The 22,158-nt window shown below is 45.2% G+C and overlaps 1 protein-coding gene across 2 annotated transcripts; it reads right to left on the reverse strand.

The window, feature by feature from the left end:
• Positions 1-1,462: 1,462 nt before the first annotated feature.
• Positions 1,463-22,113, reverse strand: Hmgcl (hydroxymethylglutaryl-CoA lyase). 2 transcript variants are annotated; one of them, XM_050177750.3, is made up of 9 exons: positions 21,925-22,113; positions 19,245-19,316; positions 16,049-16,156; positions 14,708-14,803; positions 12,157-12,215; positions 11,451-11,540; positions 8,822-8,996; positions 8,215-8,418; positions 1,463-2,608 (listed from the first exon to the last, which is right to left on the reverse strand). In XM_050177750.3, exons 1-9 carry the CDS (start codon positions 22,003-22,005, stop codon positions 2,507-2,509), a joined length of 987 nt encoding a protein of 328 aa, XP_050033707.2. In that variant the 5' UTR covers positions 22,006-22,113; the 3' UTR covers positions 1,463-2,506. The 2 variants fall into 2 exon arrangements, with proteins under 2 accessions (XP_050033707.2, XP_050033708.2); XM_050177751.3 differs by lacking the exon at positions 21,925-22,113 and adding an exon at positions 20,677-21,791.
• Between the last annotated feature and the right edge of the window lie 45 nt (positions 22,114-22,158).

Raw genomic sequence — 22,158 nt, forward strand, 5'->3', positions numbered from 1 at the left:
ATCTGGAATAAAGCTTTTTTCTCAATATTTAACAATATTTGTAAAGCGTGTCAAGAATTCTTTTACGTCTGTTAATTCATTGTATGCATGCCACTGAGATTGTAGGAAACTTCATACGGCAGAGTCATCTGCGCGCATGTGATCTGGCGTTGCAAGCGTGGAAATCACGAGAAACTGTCGGAGGCGCTGCCACGCGATGTGTGGAATGTGAGCGGTTGCACTCACGACCACTGCTGGAACACACATTCCGAAACTGTTTTGGTGCAGTGTGGCAAAATTTTGGTCGATTTTTTACGTTTGGCGAAGGAAATTGCAGTTCTATCCAAATGGTGCAACTGGCGGAAGAGTCCCACCCCTGTGCTCAATGACCACGAACACCTGCTGTAGCAGCGTTGGTGTGGCAAACAGCACAGGCAGAGGGGAGCGAACGCTTCATCTGCCCCTCGCTCAATGCACCTCTGAAACTGGAGATTACGCAACCTCGAGCACTAAATGTGCAATAAAATGGGGCATTACCTCCAAGATAGGGCGCGCAGGCAGCATGTGCGACCAGCTGCGCCATGCGCACCGATGGTCGGGTTAGAGGAGACGTGCCCTCACCCCTTTTAGCACATGCCTGATAATGTTACCATGTGCTTGCTCACCTCCCACCCCTCTTGCTCAAGGGAAGACGCGTATTATGCCACCGTCCCTCTCGGCCCACTCGGGCATGCTTTCCCTCGCACAGAAAGCACAAGTGACGCAGGGCACAATGCGATCCTAATCGCAATTGGACTTTATACACAGCATGAAAGCGAGGGTGTCTTGTGTTTAGAACTACTACAGCTGGCTGCAACTTAAGAAGGCAGAAGCCTCACCCAGATGACTGAAGCGCAGCAGCCGATTACCCTCCGTGACTAAAGGAATAGTCCCGCTGATGTGACTCGGTCCAGTTCGAAGCGCGAGTTGCCATGCCCTCCGTCGGCGGGGTCACTGGCCATCTTGCTCACGACGTCAGTCTAGCGTGCCTGTCCATTTGTGGAGGCTCGTGTACACCCGCCTTTGAGGGGCAAATGCCGCTGACTTCTAAAGTTGCGCTCAACTATTGTACTGTTACTAATATTTAATGGACACTGCTCCGCTTCCGTGGCCACTTTCTGTTGCGGGATTTGAAACGTGTTCCCAAGCAGCTATGTAATTCAGCAATTTCACCATCTGCATCTGCGGCCAGTTTCCATTTATTACTTCAATATTCCTACGCGCGGCAGTGAAATTTTATTATATTGTAATGAAAAAAAATATGCAATTCTATGGACAAGAAGTTGTAAACAGTTAAATACTGTTAGATCGAAGTATCACGCAGCTTGAGACTCTTGTATCTAATTTCACTAAGATATGTATTCAGGACACTGACGAAAAGCCTCACCGTACTTGTTGACTACTGCAGGCTGTGTTGGCCAGTAACTAGACCAAGACAACAGACTTGTAGCAACAAATTTTATTTGTCAACAACTGCATTTTGAAGCTTATAAAATAAAGCTCTATACAGAAGGTACAGGCAGCTTGATTGTCAAAGCATGGATGCTGTCCTTGAATGTGTATGCTCACAAAAAAAAAGTGCAAGAAAAAAAAAACATCATGAAACATTTCTTAAGGAACAGTAAAGGATATCCCTGCTGGAAATGTGTGTTTTCTTATGCCACTATCACAGTGCACAATCTGAGAAACTTTTGGCCTTCAACTGGAAAATGACAAACTTTCACAACACGAAGCTAGACACAGGCAATTCCCGTTACATTTGCACTGACACCAACAAAGAAAGCCACAGAATGCATGCATCCAGTGAACAAAGGCAATGATTTACAACACATATATAAAATAATCCATCAGGCTGTACTGAAAGAAACAAGTTGCATCAAATAAACTTTAATGAATTATTTCCAGTGCAATGTTCATGTGTACAACATTCTGGTAACAGGCTTCATTGTCTTCCCTATGTATCAACGTAAGATCTATAAGCTAACACATCTCACTAGCACCAAACTCGAGTTAATTTAATTACATAAGTTACAAAGAAATAGTAATGATCAGAGGTCTTCAACTATCCTGGTGACCGTGTGTTGACCCAGACCACAAAAGCTGCTTTGAATATGCAAAACAGCACAGTAACACAGATGTGTCAAAAGAAATGGCACAAGTGAAGTATACGATGAAACTGTACATATAATTAACCTAAGCGATAAGGTACTGCGTGAAAATAAATACGCGCAAAGCATCTGCGGTGACTACATGAACTGCTCAATAATGAGGTTCTTAAATACAAGGCCATCAGAAAAAAAAACATTGCTGAGGTCGGTATGAAAACAATGACTATAGTGGTGAGCCACCTTCCAAGCCAAGTCAGCAATGTGCCGACAGGAGCCAGGGAGGAGCCAACGTGACCAACATTGGGCAGTGATGATGACGATGGGAGTGATGGGGCTTTGGCTTCCGGAATGAAGCGGTGAAGACTGGCTACACGTGTGACTCAGAGCCTGCTCAGGGCTCGCGACACCTTGGAATTGTTTGGCCTGTTGAGCGCCTTGCAGATGAAGTCACCCACGCTGATCACCTTTTGAAGGTCAACACCCTGCAAATGAATGCACAGAAGGGAACAGGGTTATCACAGTGCTTTATCTGAGCCTGTTGGTACACATCTGAATGTGAGGGACAATGCAGGGATGCATGACAAGGAAAGAGGACAAACGAAATCTCGTCAATAGTTATGCAAAACTATCGGTAAATTGAATATCAACAGCATTTTAGAACTACAGTCAACAATCGATTTTCCAGACATGCCCGACAATTCAGACGCCTTCACGGCACCGCCAAGTACCCCACAGAGTTAATGCATAAGAACATCAGAAATTTTGGACGAAGAAACTCTTTGCTGTAGAATTTCCCTGACTTCTTGCACTGACCACAGGTTCGAAACGGCATGCAGATCTGCTAGCAGCCGTAGCCTCTGCCACGGCAATGCTAAGCCTAGCTTCTTCAACATTTGCTACTAAGCTTGTTGCTGCCCGGTGCCTTGTTCCTCACTGAAAGCATTCACTGCTGTCAGCAATGGCGCCGACTACGCCTTTGTAATCCTCTTTGGTGGCTTCGAAGCTCCGAAAATGCAAGAAACGTTGCACCTTGCCATTTCCTAAAAGTCAGCTTCGCCGCAATGCGGCTGCTTTACACAGTGACGCTTAAGTGATGTATTGCGGTGATACATATCGATAGAGGGAAGGGGCAATTGTCACGAGACACAGTATGTATTCCTTAATTATACACACGCTGCCTCCTGTCACAATATGGGTACCAATATGCCAAATACAGTAAAACCTCGTTAATTCGAAGTCGTCGGGACAGCAAAAAATCATCGAATTAAGCGGGTTTTAGAATTAACTTAACACACGAAAAAAATGCAACCCAGGCAAATAATTTCGTCGCAGGAATGCGCTACCTTTATTCGGCAATCTTCGGATTACTTAAAGTAATCAGAGACGCTGGTATGCCACGTCCTGTAGTTTGAGGTTCCAAGGGTCATGTTTTCTAGTTGGCCAACTACGCGGAGCATTTGAGTAGCATTCAACAAAACTGCGGATAACGTTCAGCGATCCAATAATTTCCCCGAGAGCGGGTGCTCGGGAGGGCTCGTTAGCGTCGTCGTCGTCATCGTACATGGTCGCATCAGCAGTAGCTTCACTCTCCAAGTCTGAGTAGCATGTTTGTCGATCATTTTCAAAGTTCAGATACTTGGCGAAGCAGGCTGCATCGGATTTGTTATCCTTGGTGCAGAGTGCATTGATGCGGTCCTAATACAGTAGAACCCCGCTGTTACGTTCCTCACTGCTGCATTTTCCCGGCTGCTACGTCGTTTTCATCCGGTCCCGGCATAGCTTCCATAGGATCCAATGTATAAGGAACCCCGCTGTTACGTAGTAGCTGTGAAAACGTTCCTGCATGATGTGTCACAACCAGAACCTGCCTGGGCTAAAGTAGACAACGCGCTCCAACCGCCATTTTGGCTTTTGACGAGTTTTGACCGGGCTTGGCTATGTAACTGGCTGCAAGAAGCCACACGCCAGTTCGAGAGGCCGCCACTAGGTGGCCATTCGTGAAAAATACTCTCGCTATCATCACTGTGATTACGGTCACCGCATGGTTGTTGGACGGGTCGACTCATGGAGGAAAGAAACTCAGGAGAGGCCCTGACGTCACTCTTTGTGAAGCTATAGCTAAAGGGAAGCCGGAAGTTGGCGTTGCTCATGGTGCTGCTCCGCCTATCGGGCCAGCCACGGAGGAAGGAAACTCAGGAGAGGCCCTGACATCACTCTTTGTGAAGCTAAAGTGAAGCCGGAAGTTGGCGTTGCTCATGGCGTTGCTCTGCCTATCGGGCCAGCTCTCCTCTCTTGTTTACATTTCTCACGGAAACCACGCCGTGCTGCGCGCAACCATGCTGCTCGGACCCGCGCGCTCCGCAGCAATCCTAAACAATCGTTAGCACGTTAGCATGATTCCGCCAAAGAGGGCAAAATTCCCAGCGGATATTCCTTCGTCCGTTGCCACTGCCGTGGTGCGGTACATTGCGTACAGCGTTGCGTGCGCGTTCATTTCACGAAATTTAGTTCCTCCTGTCCCACCTGGCAACAGCAACATCCGGGACAGTGCGGTCCAGATAACGCAGCGCAACAAAACACGGAGACCAACGCAGACCTGCCCGCACGGTGCCTTTTCCAGGGTACGAAACCTACGGAGCGACATGTGTGAGCGCACAGAACCAAAACAGAGCCGCCATTGTGGCCCGAAAGGCATGGCTGCTACGGCAAAGAAATTAAAAATCAGCAAAAAAGAGGAGAACCAACTACGTCACTTCCTCCACACTTTTCTCCTAGCGCGCGAAGGGGGTAGGGCCTCTCCTCAATTTCTTTCTTCCATGGGGCCGGCTCTCCTCTCTTCTTTACATTTCTCGCGAAACTACGCCACGCTGCGTGCAACCGGGCTGCTCGGACGCGCGCGCGCTCTGCAGCAATACTACTAAACAATCATTAGCACGTTAGCATGATTATGCCACAGAGGGCAAAATTTCCCGCGGATATTCCTTCGTCCGTTGCCATTGCCGTGGCGCGGTGACGACGAGGAGCACGATGCCGGGGAGTTGCCAAATCCTAGCTTTGGAGAAGCCTTCGCGGCTGTGGACCTTCTACGCAGGTACGTCGCACCTCACAGCGACGCTGACAGCAATGCGGCCTTCCAGGCTATTGAGAAACGTGTGGTGATTTCTAGTGAGCGAAAGAAATGGCAAGCCACCATTCTAGACTTTTTTAAGTTCTAAGCGCACTCTGTGGAAATAAATTGTTTATAGTTGAAGCTGCACTTTTGTCATTCATTTTCGGAGCTTTCCTCACTGTTGCGTTTTCCCAGCTGTTACGTTTTTTTCCCTCAGTCCGGTGAAAACGTATGAACGGGGTTCCACTGTATTTGGCTCCTTCTTCATCAAGTGCATATGAATAGTCAGCATCAGCATCGACGGTGCTTTCCTTCGAGAAGCCAGTGTGTTCAAAACACCGCATGACCAAAGTGGGTTCCACTTGCCTCCATGCATACACAATAACACATATGGCCCCGAGGAAGTCGATGGATTACTTCTTGACATTGTTGTCTCAAAGGAGCATGCGCTCGAGCAGATAAATCTTCCTCGTGTGGTGAATGACGCCTTGGACCATTGGCTGCGAGATCGACGTGGTGTTCGGACGAAGAACTACCATCCTGATAGCGTTCAGGTGTGGGATGTCACCATGCGGCGGGCAATTATCTACAACGAAGAGTACATTTCTGCCTGTGGCCGCAAACTTGCTGTCAAGCTGCCGAACTTAATCTTCAAATATTGCGCCTGTGACCCAGGCTTTCTTGTTGTGCCGGTAGATAAGCTCATCCCTTGACGGCAGCCGTGCATCTTTAAAGCAGTGAGGCTTCCCACTCTTTCCAACTACGAGTAGCGGCAGCTTGTGTTTACCACACATGTTCGCACCGAACAGAACGGTAATTCTTTTCTTGCCCTGCTTTCGACCCTTGACTGCAGTGTCCTTCGCTGCGAACATTTTTGTGAGCAGCATCTTGTAAAATAGGGCTGCCTTGTCAAGGTTGTACACATCCTCTGCATGGCACTCGCTAAGCAATGGAGCCAACGTGTGTTTCTTCCAGCCGTTGACGACACTCTCGTTTGCGCTGCCGCTCTCGCCACAGACGGCTACGAAGGTCCATATTATTGCGCTCTTTAAAACGGCTGAAGCATTCATTGCTACATTTGAACTCTTCGTGCCCAAGTTGTAGAGCCAAGTCGTTGGCCGTCTCCCACAGCATCGTTCCACTGACGGGAGGATGGGCTGCGTTTGCTTTCTGCAGCCAGCGAAGTAAAGGTGATTCCACATCTTGGCACATGGGGGCCCGTACTCGCGACCACTTCGAAGTATATGTCTTGCTGTAGGCCTCCGATACCTTTGACCTGTTCTTCAATATTGTTGACTACGTCGAGAGGGCACGCGGGGCCTTTCAGCCAACTCGGTGTTGGAACACGTGTTCTTACCCACTTCTTGGATCAAGCAGAACTTTTCCTGCAGCGTTAAAGTCTTATACTTCGGCATCTTCGCTCATTGGCACCTCTGCACAGTTCAGAAAAAGAAAGAAAGAACACCACGCTAGCTACAACACCCCTAACCACCGCACACAAAGAAACGGCGCAGACTGGGGTTGTGTGCACACACGTCGCCGCAGGTGCGGAGAGAGGATGGGTGAACGGCAGCGGCACGGAACACGCGCTGATGCTGCGACCGCTGCGACTGCGAGGAGCGTGCGGAGTGGGGGACAAGAGCACGTGACAAAAACCGGTACGCCCGCTGCGTTGCAGTGAAGCACGTCTTCTCCTCTGCAGGCGCGCGTTTCGGCGGTGCGCGGGGCGTACCGTGGACTGATTTTTTTGCTAGCAGTACTACTGGTCGGGCGCTTCGTCTATAAATAATCGCGATTGCTATGTGGCATCACCTTGTGGCTCTGAATAGCCATCGCTTCGTCGGGTTTGCAGTGAAATGGGGATCGAGAATTGCCGCATAGCACCCCAAATCTTCAACATTAACCGGGTTGGCCTAGGCCGCCAGTTCGAATTATCGGGTCAAATTTACATAGGAAAATACGGGACCGCAGAAAACCTTCGAAATGACCGAGTTCGAATTAACGAGGTTTTACTGTAGGTATACTGGCAGGCCTTCAGAGCTATTTCATACGTGCCTGTGGTGATCTGAGCCCTTGGGGGCAGTAAAAGGTATACATTCATTTTTTGGGGCATGCCTCTAGGGAGTCTGAAAAATTGGATGTTGACTGTATTGATAGAGTAAAAAAAAGACTCAATATTTAATGATTCCTCACAATCAGTAACACCCGCTTCATGCATTTGGAAACAGAGATACATCGTCAAGTTTACATTGCAGTATTCACGTGTGGCAAGTCTCACAGTTTTACGCTCTCGATAGTTCACTGTAGATAGTGCACTCTGTAGTATGTACTATTAATATCGATAGTGTGCTATTGATGGTACTATGAACTATTTGTCAATTTCATTATATCCAGGTTCAACTATATTTTCACTAGTTTGTTCACTTTTTATTTACTAGTAGATTTAATAATTTTACACTGCTGTATCAATGAATGTAGAATTTTTGTACCAATCTTCTTGTCAAGCGAGCATCCCGCTGCAGTTGTTTGACTTTGGGACTCTAGCCAGTACGCTACTAACAAGGAACGATGTGTCTTGAATTAACAATAAACTGAAACTGAAAGCTCTCGAAATTCAATATGCCGTATTTGCTCGCACAATATTCACACTTTTTCTTACAGAAATTTGATGCAGTGATTAAAGAGTAAATTTTTCAGAGAGAGTGTTCGGAGTCCTAAGGTAACTGTAAATTGGGGTTCGAGCACCAGCCACTATAAGCTAAAAACAAAAAAATTACTTCCAGACAGTGTTAGAATCTGACAAACAGTTCCAAATGAACCAGTGATGAAGTTTGCCACTCTTTCTGCATCTCGTTTAATTTGACCTGCCGGGTAATCAGATCAATTTCACAGGTTCTGTCAGGGTCAAATTGATGGAAGTGGACTGTGATTTTCATCTATAAGAAAGCTGCAGTCTCGGTGGGACGGGCATTCACTCACCGTGGGTATGCCCATTCCGTGCAGCATGTACAGGACATCCTCGGTGGCAACGTTTCCCGTCGCGCCACGTGCGTAGGGGCAGCCACCGAGGCCCGCCACAGAGCTGTCCACCACGGCCACGCCCATGGCCAAGGCAGTCAGGATGTTGGCCAGCGCCTGGCCGTAAGTGTCGTGACAGTGGACGGCCAGAGCGCTTGCTGGGACCTGCAGACGCCAACAGATGCGAACCCCGAGGCATTTAAGAAGGGCCGCTGCATCTTCCCAGTGCTGTGGCTACTGGCAGCTAGAAAAACTAGTAATTCTGCGCATAGGTCCGACTCCTGCATTTTGAAAAATTAGCATCCCGAACTACAGAGGTTGACATATGCAGTCGGCTCTGGACACTGCTGCAATTGAATTAAACTGAAATTAGCTTTGGCTTAAAGCCAACTCTGGAGTCAGTTTGCAGTCAATTTGGTAGCTAAGATGTAGGGGTGCTACCTTGCCGATGTGATCTGATGTTTGGAAGGTCTGCTGTGACTTGGAAATGTGCAAGGTGTGTTTGGCAATGAAAAAGCCTCTGCAGGCTTAACCCACGGTAAAAGCTTACAGAAATGGCCGAGCTTACCTCCTTGAGCACCGCCTGCAACATTGGCCGCATGGTTCCCGGCGTGCCGACGCCGATGGTATCCCCCAAGGAAATCTCATAGCAGCCTGCCCGGTACAGCATGCCAGCCACCTTGGCCACCACGTCGGGTGACGTGGCGCCCTCGTACGGGCAGCCCACCACACACGACACGTATCTGGAAAAAGAGGCACAAGATCAGTTGTAGTGAGTACGGTGCATATGGTGCATTTCATGTATTTATAAAAAAAAGAAAGCCAGCATGTTTTAGCGTGGAGTTGCAGGAAAGCACACTCAAATGGAAATTCAGACTAGTTAGTGCATAAAACCAGGGACAAACACTGAAGAGACATACATGGCGCTGTGTATGTCTTGCCTGTGTTCATCCCTCATTTTTGGGCAATCAGGTAAGTACAGCCAATGGCAACTGTGCTAAATCGAAGCTGGAAATCACAGCGAAGCTGTTAAGGAGCGTTACGCAGTTGCCTCTGTGCAGCAGTGAAAGCCAGTGTGCTTCGTATTGGCCAGCAATCTAACTTGTGTCAGCTTCCCGAATTTTGCTTTGAAATGCAATTATCAATGGCTATAAAATAAATGTTACTTTGGGTGTGCCTCACTCGAGAAGAGAAATTTTTCGCTGGGATCTTATGGACCGGTAATCCATAATTTCTCTTCGTCACGTGAGTTTTACCGGCTCTACCTTGAAGGTCAGCTAGGAATTTGTACGGCTGTGGTTGTGGAAATTGAGAGTGCGCTCAGCAACGCGACCAGTGTGGGAGCCCCAAAGTGGCTGTATGTTCATCGGTGATGAATCATCACTAAGGACAGCCAGCATTAAGATCCATAATACTTAAAGATCACTTGAACAGCTTCACTAAGCTCTAAGCTTGATGTATTCGTTGCTCCAGATTGGCATATTATACTGCTTTTTGCATATCCTGGCGTATGTGCATGTGACAGGTATTTTAAGACTGTCCCATGAAGCACCACTGCAGAATGCATTCTTCTCCGAGCTGCTCTAGTATTTTTTCCGTGCTCACATCTGTTCAGTTTGCATATTATTTTGTTTCCTTTTGCTTTGTTTGTATGTGTAATAAATGAGCCTATTTTATGACATTGTTTTTTTGCTTGTTGTGTTTTCCTGCCTTATATCGTCTTTTTTTTTTTGCTTGCGTGATTAAAGCCCCTCCTCTCTCTAATGCAATGTATGCTCTGAGGGTGCAATAAATAAATAAACAAACATTTAAGTAAATAAAGGGCCTCTGGTTAATTTCTGGCACTGGGTGAATGAATTGTGATCATCTGTTGCTTTTAGAACAACAGCTATTGAATATGTAGCAGACCTTTTGCTGGTGCAAGTTGGTGACATATCCTAGTTTAAGGAACAAGGCATGAAAAACAAGAACAAGATCCCATGCAACAAACACGGATGAGCCCTATGACACTCGTGTGAGCTTTCACCCTTACCCTGTGGGGCTTACTTTTTCGAACTACAGTAAAACCTCGTTAAACTGTACCCACTTAAACAGTAGTTTCGTTTTAAAAGTAGTAAAGTCAAATCCCTGATTCAGCAGCCATTGAACATAATGTGTTTTGTATCGGCATAAACCGTACCAGCTTATAGCGTACATATCAGTTAACACATGGTGTTTCTACTTTTCGTCGCGCAAACACAGCGGAACGTCGTCTCCATTGGGCAGCCTGGCAGAACGGCCTCCAAGCACCCTGTGTGTTTGCGCGTTAAGCCACATCAACATCAACATCATTTCGGCGCCGTGCAAATGAGAACTCGCATCATGCCTAAACTCGCATATAAAAGACGTTGGGTGCTTAGCTTAGAAGAAAAATTAGACATCGTTCATGCTATCGAATGTGACGCGAAAAGTTGGCGCCGGCACGCAACATGGGTCTACTGATGACTACGGTGTGTGACATTTGGAATGCGAAGAAGTTGCTCGGCAGCGCTGCTGCGACTGCAAAGAAATGTTGGCTACGAGGTTCGATTTTTCGCCATCGTTGCCTCTGTTGTTGCCGAAGTGTCGCCTAGCGAATCTGATAAGGATAGCACGGAAAGCGACAGCACGGGTGACGCAGGCCCGACAGTGGCAGCAGCTGCACATTACGTCAGCCTCATAAATGCAATCGTCACAACGAGAACAGCACCCCGCAATGAAAAGGTACCATGCGACTTCTGCAACACTACTGCGCGCCACATTATGGATACAACTATCAACTATCTACAACTATCACATAGTAGTAGTGTGATACTATGTATGTAGTGTACAAATACTATGTGATAGTAGTTGATAGTAGTAGTTGTGACAGTTGCATCTACATTAGTAGATGAGGTGGTGTATGTAGGAGAGACTGCCAGCATACATATACTTTGTGTTTCATTTCAATAAATTCAGTTGCGAGGCTGCACTTGTCCTTGGCGAATTTTCTTAAGCTTGTCCCATGTTCAACTGCGCAGTTCAAGAATGCACTTGTACCAACTTGCGCTGTCTCTGCCTGTTTACCGTTCATATTTGTGGCTGCAACAATAATTTGGCAGTAGATATTGAATAAACAGAATCATGTCATATTTCTCCCAGAAATACAACCGCAAAAGTAGATAAGAATGAAAGCTCACCCTCTGACTTTAATGTCGTTTGCTTTCGCGGCCTCGATGACATCATAGAACTTCTTGATGCTCTCTTCTATGCTGCAGTTGATGTTCTTCCTACAAGTCAATAAAGAAAAAGAGAAACCATTAGAGGGAAGTGTTTTGAAACTGTGAGCTACACAATTCTCCAAGGGACAGGTTTCATAAAATTCCATTTATGCAGTTCTTTGGGAACTTGTCCACTTCTGACAACACTGAGCATGACTGATCACTGCTTCACGATTGAGCAAGAAACTGCAATCACTCCCATCTTCTGCGAGCTGACCTTATGCCTGGTCATTTCCTAATAAACACACACCACGTGATTCTCTGCAGTCCTTATCCTAAAGCTAGCTTTACAATCACAAAAACGCTCGTCTTTGCCAATGCAACAGCAGGTTCATTCTATTTGTACAGAGAGTGCTTGCACGCCCAATGCACTTGTTGGCTATTACACACGCTGCAAAAAGCACTGAGCAACTCAACATGCTCAGTTTAAAATAAGGATAAGAAAGACTGCTTAATATTATCGGTTTCAAGATGCTTAACAATGTATATATTTTTTTTTACCTAGCTTACAATTATTCAGTCTTATTAACTGTATCACTACTATCACTAGCATTCAGATCATCTGCACAGGCTGAGAGAGTCATGAAGAGTTGGCGAAGGCAAGCACCACGCCTAAGTCACTCACTGTGTGAATGTTTCAGACGCAGCTCCGAACACGGCAATTTCCTTGGCCCCGGCAGCAAGCTGCAGATGTGAATGAAAGGATGAGAACATTGCATATAGGTAACGCTGTAGCATTCAGTAATGGGTACCACGATTTATAACTTTACCAAAGATGAAGCTATACCTTAAAATACTTGTTTTTCACAAGAAAGGCAGTATAAAAGATGTTCCTTATAAAGCTTGCTTCAAACTTCTAGCGATGCACTTCAAATTCCCCATAGACTTCAGACAATAAATATAATAGAACTTTAGCAGGTTTTGTGTCAGCGTTAGTTTGGCTCTGAATTATTACATCACTCAAAGTTAGCTCTCAAGTGTCTATTTTGCATTAACTATCACATTCATGTCAGTTCTAAACAGGTCTGCGCTTATAAGAACTTCTTAGTGGGCAATACAGCTAACCCCTACTTATACTCCTAGGTACTGCAAATGGATGATTTATCAAGTTTTAAACGTCTCCAGCTGAACAAATACACACAACAAAACAGAATTCCGGCCTATTATATCAACAAATATATGAACAAGATTATGTAACAAAGCAAGGAAATCACTGTGCGGTCCCTTGGAACACAATAGAGGCACACTCGTGAACCTACAACACTTGATGATGATTTCAACTGTTTGTATGAGCCTTCTGCCCTATTATAGGTACAATTGCTTTTCTAAGTTGCTTATTCGTGCTACAATGTATTTTAAACAATGTATTTCAATTTAATCAGAGTCAAATTAATGAAATCCCACTGTATTAAGAACAAATTTTATTGTTCAAGTTATCCTGAAGGCTTTCTAGAGGGAGATGGCTGGAACAACAATAACTTAATGGTTGCAAAAGCTTTAGAAAAACTGCACCGTCATTTCTAATATGTGTGTTCTTTTATATATACAAAGGTATAGGACTAAGTTGAAACAGCGCGACTAGAACAAGGATGCACGGATAAACAAATGCCAAAGAACAGGCATGCAGTATTCATTTCTTTGTGTGTCCTTGCTTAGTTGTGCTGTTTCAGCTTAGTTAGCCCTCACTAAAATGCTACTAATGCTCCAAACTTTTTAGTTAACTTCTCGTTCCACTGAAAACTGTATGAGCTGCAAAGACACACAATGATATGCGCTGATTGACCAAGGCTACACAGAAGCAATCCTTAAAATGGGAAGCTACTGCTCTTATTGTTCCCATCAAACGTATGAAATTCTGGGGCTTTACGTGTGACAACCACAATATGATCACCATATTTACCCGATTCTAACACGCTCTCGATTGTAATGTGCACCCGTTTTCCATGACCAAAAAAGGGGGGAAAAAAAACGCCCTCGATTGTAACGTGCACCTATTTGCCATGACCTAAAAAAAGAAAAGTCCTTCACAATACCGCGCACCTTATTATTTCATACAAAAATACAACTTTCTCTCATTTGGAAAAACAAAGATTTACTCCCAATGCACTAAAATTTCGATAAATAAAGAAAGGCACAGTTTTGCCTGAAAGGTGAAGCATTGATTGCGATAGCAAATTAGTAGACAGCTGTGTGAAAAGTAAGGATAGTAGTTTTATTGGCCGTATGAACCTTTAAACATTTGCTTATTAACTTAGTTAACAAGCAAGGTGTTACCTGCACACAAGCAAACATGAACACGTCTCACTGAATGACCATGGAAACTTTTTATCGGAACGCTGGAGTGGAGAAAGTGCGGTAGCAATTGACCTTTGTGCGACCTCTCACTTCAAGCTGAACTAAGCAATGACAACACAGTGCGGTGCACCTGGATACGTCGACTGTCTCCATCGCAGATTGTTTTTGAAATAGGGGCCGTACGGTCGTGCCTACGCAGCAGCCGCTGGAATAGAACGCCTCTCCTGTTTGCGCCAGTCCCACACGCAAGTTTCAGGAGCTCCGAACGCCCATGATGCGGCCTGATTTACGCGCAAACTCCGCACACGTGATGACTTTCCTTTTAATTGTGGCATCATGATGAACACTCTGCGTGTCTTCGCAGTCGGCACTTCCGTGCTGATAGAGCAAACACAAAAAGAGGGAAGATGGATGGTGGACTAACCTAAGCACATGTACTATACAGCACACGGAGGAAGCTACGGCAGCTAAGCTTGAAGCGTGTACGAGGTGGCCATATTGAAATGCTGATGGCAATATGGTAACAGATTTAGGGTCGTACTCCATTCTAACGCGCACGCAATTTTTGAATCCGTTTTATAGAGAAAGAAAGTGCGTGTTAGATTCGAGTAAATACGGCATGAGGCACGCGGTAATGCGCACTGTGGATTAATTCTGACCACGTGGTGTTCTTTAATATGCATCTGAGTGGTTTTACATTTTGCCCCCACCAAAATGTGGCGCCACGGCCGGTAACCAAACCCACGACCTCGAACTCTGCAGTGCAACACCAGAAGCCACTGGACTACTGCCGACGGGTGTTCACTTCATTATGGCCTTTATATTCAAAACAAAAAGAGTGCAAACAATTGCAGCGTAATGTAACAAACATAAGCACCCACCGCTTCTTTGAAGCCCTTCATGTTGGGCACAAGAACCGGATAGCTGACACCCTTGTGCTTCTCAATGCCCCTCAGCACCTCCGAGTGGTCTGCCATCTGGAACAGGGCAAGTGTGGCCGTTCATTGTGTTCAATACTCTCTTGGCAATAGCACTGTGAACAGGGAATCGGCAAGCAATTTACGCAACAAGGACAACACAAACATTACGGGCCTCACCAGAGAAAAATGCTCAAATGAAATGATTGCGGAGTAACAGCACAGTAAAACTATGTCACAAATTTTAAACACGAAGAACATGCACACTGAATTATAAGTGAAGTCTCAGTAAATGGAGGCGAGACCAGACTAAAGTTGGTCGAGCGCAGAAAAACGCGAGGGCACATTGGGTGCACAGGGGCCTGTGCGCTCAACTGCCTTTAGTCAAGATGTGCCAACAAGTTCACATTGACACCTTTGGCATAATCAGACACTGAGACCCTGTGGGGAAACCAACCAAAACAGACCATCCGTAAAGAAAATGGTAAGAACAAGCAGCGAACTATCCAACAGGCAGGCTCGATTTTCGTCAATAAAAAATAAGCGATAAAGTCAGTCAAAATGTTCAATTAAAAGGAAGATTGCCATCCACCTAACAGTAGCACGAAGCTATGAAGGCCAAAATTTTCTTCAAGTGCAAAGCTTTTTATTTTAAATATCCCTATTGTGTTTGCTTTGCATATTTGGGCTACTACCAGGTCGGTGATAACTTTTCCTTTTAGCAAACTTTTTCCACCTCAAGGTGTTGCTACAGAACCGATTTCTCTTTTTGAGTGTTCTTGTGCTTTCAGATATTGATTAATTTGGTCTCACTCAGTGATCTGCTAACTTCCTGGTTAGCTCAGATACGGAGCAATGGCTCCGGATAGGTGTTGGACTTGGGTACAATCCCTGGACCTCCACTAAATTTTTCTAATCTCTGAAGTTTCCTATAAAAAACTTGCATGTTTGCCTCTCTTTTTTCGGTAGCATTATGCAACCTACAAGTAGATAACTATTTCCACTTTCATGGAACATCGTTTCCCAAGTGAACTTACAAAGTAGTACTGATTTTCTATAATCAGTGCTTCACCACTCTTTTGGGGGCAATAAATAGCAAAAAAAGGGCAAAAAATACATAAAAGTTCAAGGCCATTAAATTCTTAATAAAGTATCAAGGTGAGCTCACGAGGCATACTCATTTTAACATACATTCATGACACGGGCCTTTCGTATATGACCTTGAAGTGCAAAAAGAGTGAAAATGAGAAAAACCGAAGATGACATTGTCCGAGCACACTCAAGGGCGACGTTATCTTTGCTCACCTGAGGGACCCACTTGGGTGAAACGAAGCTTGTCGCTTCCACAACAGGGAGACCCGAACTCGCCAGCCTGTTGATAAGTTCAATCTTCGTATTCGTCGGCACTATCTCCTGCAGCGTGAAAGCAGCGCAAAGGCATAAGGAACGATGAAAAGGCAGACAAGGAGAGGAAGTGCAAAACTGCAGCACAAGTAAAAAGCACGTTGTCAGATCTCGAGCAATACAACGGCCCTTTTGGACAACTCGCACTGCACAGTGCAATCTTCCTGGCTGAGCAATGGTGATAACTCTCTCAAATTGCCATTATAAAGAAAGGCCTTGCAGAAAAAAGAATGCCCCGCGTAAAGAAAAAGAAGCTGCCAGAAAAGCGCATTTTTAATTTGGCTCCTGTGCACAGACTTCCCCTATGCCGATGGGATGGAACAACCAGTCTTTGGTCCCATCATAGAGCCCTCACATTAGGTAAACACTGCTAATCCCAAAGCATAAAGCTGCCAGATCACCAGGATAAATACAAAGTTTGTCGTATGGTGTCGCATGGGCAGTCAAAGTACCCACGCAGAGAAGTAGTTGTGACAGACATTTTCAATTCTGAAGACTGATTTACGGGGTTCAATCAGGCCCTGAACTCTCAAGTTCAACAAATGGCCACAGAGGGCGAAAAAATAGACTGCACGGCGATGCTAAAAAATAGGCATAGTACACCAATTAAAATAGTACCCTGGTGAGTGTGATATCTCCCACTAGAGGCGAGCGCCGTAGTAAGTGCAATTTTAACCTACAAACTTTCTAATCGAAGCGATCTTGTTACATGACAAAGAGTGCAAAACTATTATTTCTAATGATGCACTGCACCTTTAAGTACTTACTCCGATTTCTTTCAGCCATTGTAAACACAAAATAACGTTCAGCATTATCGACCACCCACGTGACCTCTGGCCTGGATTTAAATTTTTACCAGTACATTCGCGTGCACGGCAGGCACGGATTCATTGGTTCGTACACTTGAGCTGGTTGCTTATCTTGTACTAAAACCAGTTTATTGCGCATCGATAACATGCATTGTTTAACTTGGGGTGCAGTGATGGGTTTGCAAGGGGAGATGTAAGCCCGAAAGCTAAGTTTCGGTCGTGAGCCATGCGGAACACGTCTGCATTGAAACTGGAGCCAGATTTGCTGCGACTGATGACAGCAATAACGGTGAGTCGTTTAACATCACTACCTGAATCGTTATGTAATACCCCTCTCGATAACTTACAGGCGGAGACAAGTTAATGAAATAGATCCTGCCTTACATGTGGGCAGTCAGGACCCTCCGTTGCCATTTCCTAAATAAATCTTTAGTTGCGAGGCCGTCGTTATACACACACAATCACGAAAGAAAGAGAGCGATACCAGAACTCGCGTCACATTGTTCATCTCTTTGTAGCTGTAGCCATAAGTGAATAAGATAAGTAGCCTTATCAATATATATATATATATATATATATATATATATTTATTTATTTTTTTCCAAGTCCGCCTGCAACTTCTCTCGCCCACAAAACCGAATAACCCTTTGGGAAATTGAAGTGAAAGTACAGAATTTAATGCATTAAACAGTTGCACGCACAATTCCCCCATATTTCGTACCTGTTGGTTCCAAATCTTCTTGCTGCGCAGTTTGGTTTGCCTGAGGGCAATTATTTTTGCAGTAGTGAAGCGGTGCATCGCGTTCGTGCAGAAAAATAATGCATATTTTCTAATATCTTCATGTTTTTCATGCATTTGCTTGGGAAACCAACAGTGTGATCTCTTCTAGCACATAAATGAGGGCAAAAATGTTCTCATTTGTGATCCTAATAATACTCAAGCTACTGACATGCATTGTAGTCAGTGTATTTATTGTGCTATCTAACTTAGTAATTATTCTCTACTCTGGTGTCAACTTGAACCACATGTGAACAGAGAACAGCAGTAAGGGTGGTGACTCAGTGTTTTCCCAAAGTGTGACCCATGAATGCAAGTTCCGACCTGTGAACACACTTCAACCGCAAACTAATGAGGTACATTAGTGCAGAACATCACGGCTCGTGCGTTGTGCATGGTAAAATACTCAAATGAATTAGCATAGCAAATGAAATTATGATCCTAGCACATGTGCTGTTAACTGTGCTGGGTTGTTTAGCTGGCTTCTTGAACGAGTTGCACACAATGTTTTTTTTTTTCTTTTCTCTTTTCTGAGAGTGTGCGGTGGTGGGGAGGAGGCTGAGTATGTGTGCACAAATGCAGTATTTATGAATACAAGTGCACAAGCAAGGAACGTTCCGAGGGCGCAATGTAAGCTGCCACAAGTAGGACACAAAACAAATATAGGAAGCTGCGGCACATGGGTAACTGCCATTGTCTTCCTGCCCTTGGCATACATTGTGCCTAGTGTGCCAAGGCCCGGTAATGAAAGAGGATGTGTCAATGTGACCACAGAATATGGGACAGTTGCTTGACAACAGCCATGGTGGTGTTTGCACCGAATACCTCATCATTTCCATGGGACGCATACACATTAGATACATACAAGTGTACTAAAGCTGCAATGCAACAAGTGGCATCCAAGTTGCAATAATGACTTGTGTCTCAACTATCTATTTGCTTATTGATACCATTCAATTGCCTGTTGAGCCCTTTAACTCCATTTCATTTCAGCCACACAAGTGGTGCAATTGTAGAAGTCTTATGTTTCACAGTGCAGCTGTATTTCAGTCCGCGATGCTCTCACGGAATAACTAATTTTTACGTTACAGCTACGACTTGTGGACCTGAGACTTCGTCAAATTACGCATTATTTGTGAATCTTTGCATTTCTACTATGCGACGTACTGTGTTTTGGTCACAGGCGCATGTGGTGTGCCCCGGCTGCTGCTCGCAGAAATGGGTAACTTTGCTTGTTTGCTTGTATGTAGGTTCCTAGATGTGACACTTTTCGTGCACACATTACATGCGTCATATTTTGCAACGTGATAGCATCAGACTTAATGTTACACCGAATTACATGATGTATAATTACATATTTCTTTCATGCATGAGTCACTAATTTTTGGCCACGAATGCAAGTAGTGAGAGGAGTCTAGCCTTCGTAAAGTTGCCCAATAAGATGATGATGAAACAAGCAACGGCACCTAAACAAGAGAGATGAGAACAAAAGGAATGAGACTACACATACCTTCTCATTCTGAAGGCCATCCCTGGCGCCCACTTCAACCACTTTAACATAGTCTGGGAAGCTTCCAATGTTCTGCAAATATGCAAACAGTAATGGGACACACGGTCACAAATTCACATTCGGCATTGGTGCAGCATAAGTACTACATTCTCTGCTGGGCTGCAGAGTAAAATGTATTCTACACTGCCTCTGGCACAACACTTGAGGCACTTGCAGACAGAGTGTCTAAAGAGCCACTGCAGTGTAGCTTATGCTGCTGACGTTCATTGGCACAGCATTGCTGCAGCAATTACAGCTTCCACATGAGCCCTTACTTCAAGCACACTCCCACCCAGAACTTCCAAGGCTTACAACTCAGAGATCCACAGCAACTCAGAAACTCAACTCTGAGAACTCGCAGCAGTACAACATGCACAATGGGGACATGCCCCCCCCCCCCCCCCCATGAGGCAGTGATTTGCATATTCTAAAACGCATATCAAGCAACCAAAGTAAGATAAGACTTCTTGACCATGAGTCCAGGAGTTTCTATCGATATCATATTTACCTTATTGACATGCAGATTTCTCTGATGCCTAAAGATGTGAATGTGTATGCCTTAATACAACTGAATCCTAAGCTCACGGCCGAAGGCCCTTCTAAAGGATGCAAGAGAAAATTTCTAGCGCACTGAATTTTCCTGCATATTGCCTAATGATGAACAAGCAAGACTGCTAGTCTCAGTAAAAGCAAGTTATGTCACAAATTTAATGTTGTGTAATCAAGTGCAAATCTCTGTACTCTTTCAAGCTGAAAATTAGGCTTGCCATCCACTTTTTGACGTTATCAATAACGTTTCCAAAGCACTACACAATGAAGCATGTAGCACATAGCAACAACTGGGCTGCAAAAGAATGCTACACCTACAATGTGAAGTGCAAAAATAGGCAAACTGACATTGCCTAAAAATGTCGTGTGGTAGAAGAACAGCTGCACTTGGACGAGTCAGTTCCCAACAGCTGCACATATCACATGACCCACAGCTGCATGTGCCAAAGCAGCCGGATGCTTGCTTATAAATGGCTAATCTATACTGTCACAAAATTCGATGCAGGCATCGCTATGTGTGGGCTTAACACTTCAATTCTGCCTGGATTGACACTATTACCAGGACATGCAGCAGTACAAACATTCCAATCTGCACACATGTATTGCTATAATTCCTTTCAGTTCAGTGTAATAACTGTCATTTAGAATATAATGAAGGTTTTTCCTTCTTAATTAATCCAAGACTTCATCAGAAAAGGACGCACAAGAAATTGCAGTATTATTGGCTCAGGTTTCCAAGTTACCTCCTTCTATACAAATGCCGATGAATAACTTTCAAACGCACTACAGATTCAAACCTGGGCGACAATTAACTTTAAACTGAATCAGCGACACCAACACTAACCTTTGGATGTGTGAATTGTTGGAACTCCGCAACAACCATGTTATATCCAAGAGTGCGCTTCTCCGCTCAACAATCCGCGCCGACGGAACGAAGAACCAAGGTGAGAGTGATCGCGACACAACCGTTTTGCTTTCTGATCGGAAGGGGTTGGGGGAGCTCCTCCTCGCGGAAATAGTTCAATCGTGTTCTGAGAGGTCACAGAAACCGCGACTGAACTCAAATACCCCACACCCTCTCCCTCGCTGTGACGCGTGCTGACGTCAGTCGTAAAGCCCAATCGTCAAGCCAATCGCTGGGGTGATTAAGTCACGTGCCCAACGGGCGCTCGTCGCGCGACTTTTCCCTTTGCGGCTCCCGGCAAGCAAAGAACAAAAACAAATGTGCGGCTACTTTTTCTTTTTCTTTTTTCCTTCTTCGGTTTTGATGGAATTCCACATGTGCTGGGAGAACTGGTTTAAGCGACCGGAGGAGCACCTGCGTACGGATGTCGGCAGGCCACTGCGTGCCCGTGACTTGGTAGTTGAAGCAGTGATCGATATTACAGAAGCATCGGTACCATCCTGCCAACTGAATTAATGCAGGCAGAAACAAAATAGGATTGCCGGAAAAGAAATGTACGAACACGCGCTTCGTACACGGAACATTTCCGCGAGTGATTAAACGAATGCCCAATTAGCGTCAGAGAAAATAACCGTAATTACAAACTGCTGACAGATACTCCGCGAGAGTTACAACAGTCGGGCAACAGACCTTAGGCGGCTGGTGTATGATCAATATACCCCGGCTATGCTCGGAAAATCGAAGTTCCGTGAAACGCTCTCTCGAGATCCATGTTCACCTAGCAGCGCACACGAGCAGCCTACAGCACACAACGCAAAGCACGAAACAGCTGGTAGCATCGCGTGCTGACCGGCGCCGATCGGCTCATGTTTCACTGCGGGTCAAGGTCAGTCACTTGGACCAATTTATGCTTGTAACGTTTTCCAAGTCTATCCGGATGCTGCTAAGAAAGGTAATAACACAGCATACGGGCACTAGAACTTGAAAAAGATATAGAAAGCAATAATTGAATGTGCTGTTTTAAACCCGCTTTCTTCTGTCTGGTCGCCGGAAGCCGGCAAACGAGATTATGCTAAAGCGGCAAAATAACAGCAATCTAAACAAAAATAAACGCTGAAGTGGCGCTGCGTAAGGTAGAAAGAAATAAAAATAAAGAAAGAAAGCCTGATCGAGTGGCTCGATCTTCACCTTGGCAGTGACGTACGTCCGACACATGCGGCGAGCCAGGCCGACGCCTAGGTTCAAGAATCCGCCACATGACACAAACATGGTGCTACTATGTGTTAACGTTATTTCCACACTATGACAGTCGAATCACGCGTTGTAGTGTTTACGTGCCAACGCGCCGGTATCGCACGGATCAACCGCAATTTTACACACGACTGCACCAACTAAGCAGCAGTTGGATAACGGCTACACTAG

Source organism: Dermacentor andersoni, chromosome 4 (genome assembly GCF_023375885.2).
Source record: "Dermacentor andersoni chromosome 4, qqDerAnde1_hic_scaffold, whole genome shotgun sequence".
Classification (NCBI taxonomy): Eukaryota; Metazoa; Arthropoda; class Arachnida; order Ixodida; family Ixodidae; genus Dermacentor; species Dermacentor andersoni.

Coding starts and splice junctions, on each gene's coding strand:
- Hmgcl (XM_050177750.3), bottom strand. CDS start 22,005: ATGTTTGTGTCATGTGGCGGATTCTTGAACCTAGGCGTCGGCCTGGCT. Junction 11,541..12,156: donor GCGTCTGAAACATTCACACA/GTGAGTGACTTA, acceptor ATTGACTTGTAG/GAAGAACATCAACTGCAGCA. Junction 2,609..8,214: donor ACGGAATGGGCATACCCACG/GTGAGTGAATGC, acceptor ATTCATTTGCAG/GGTGTTGACCTTCAAAAGGT.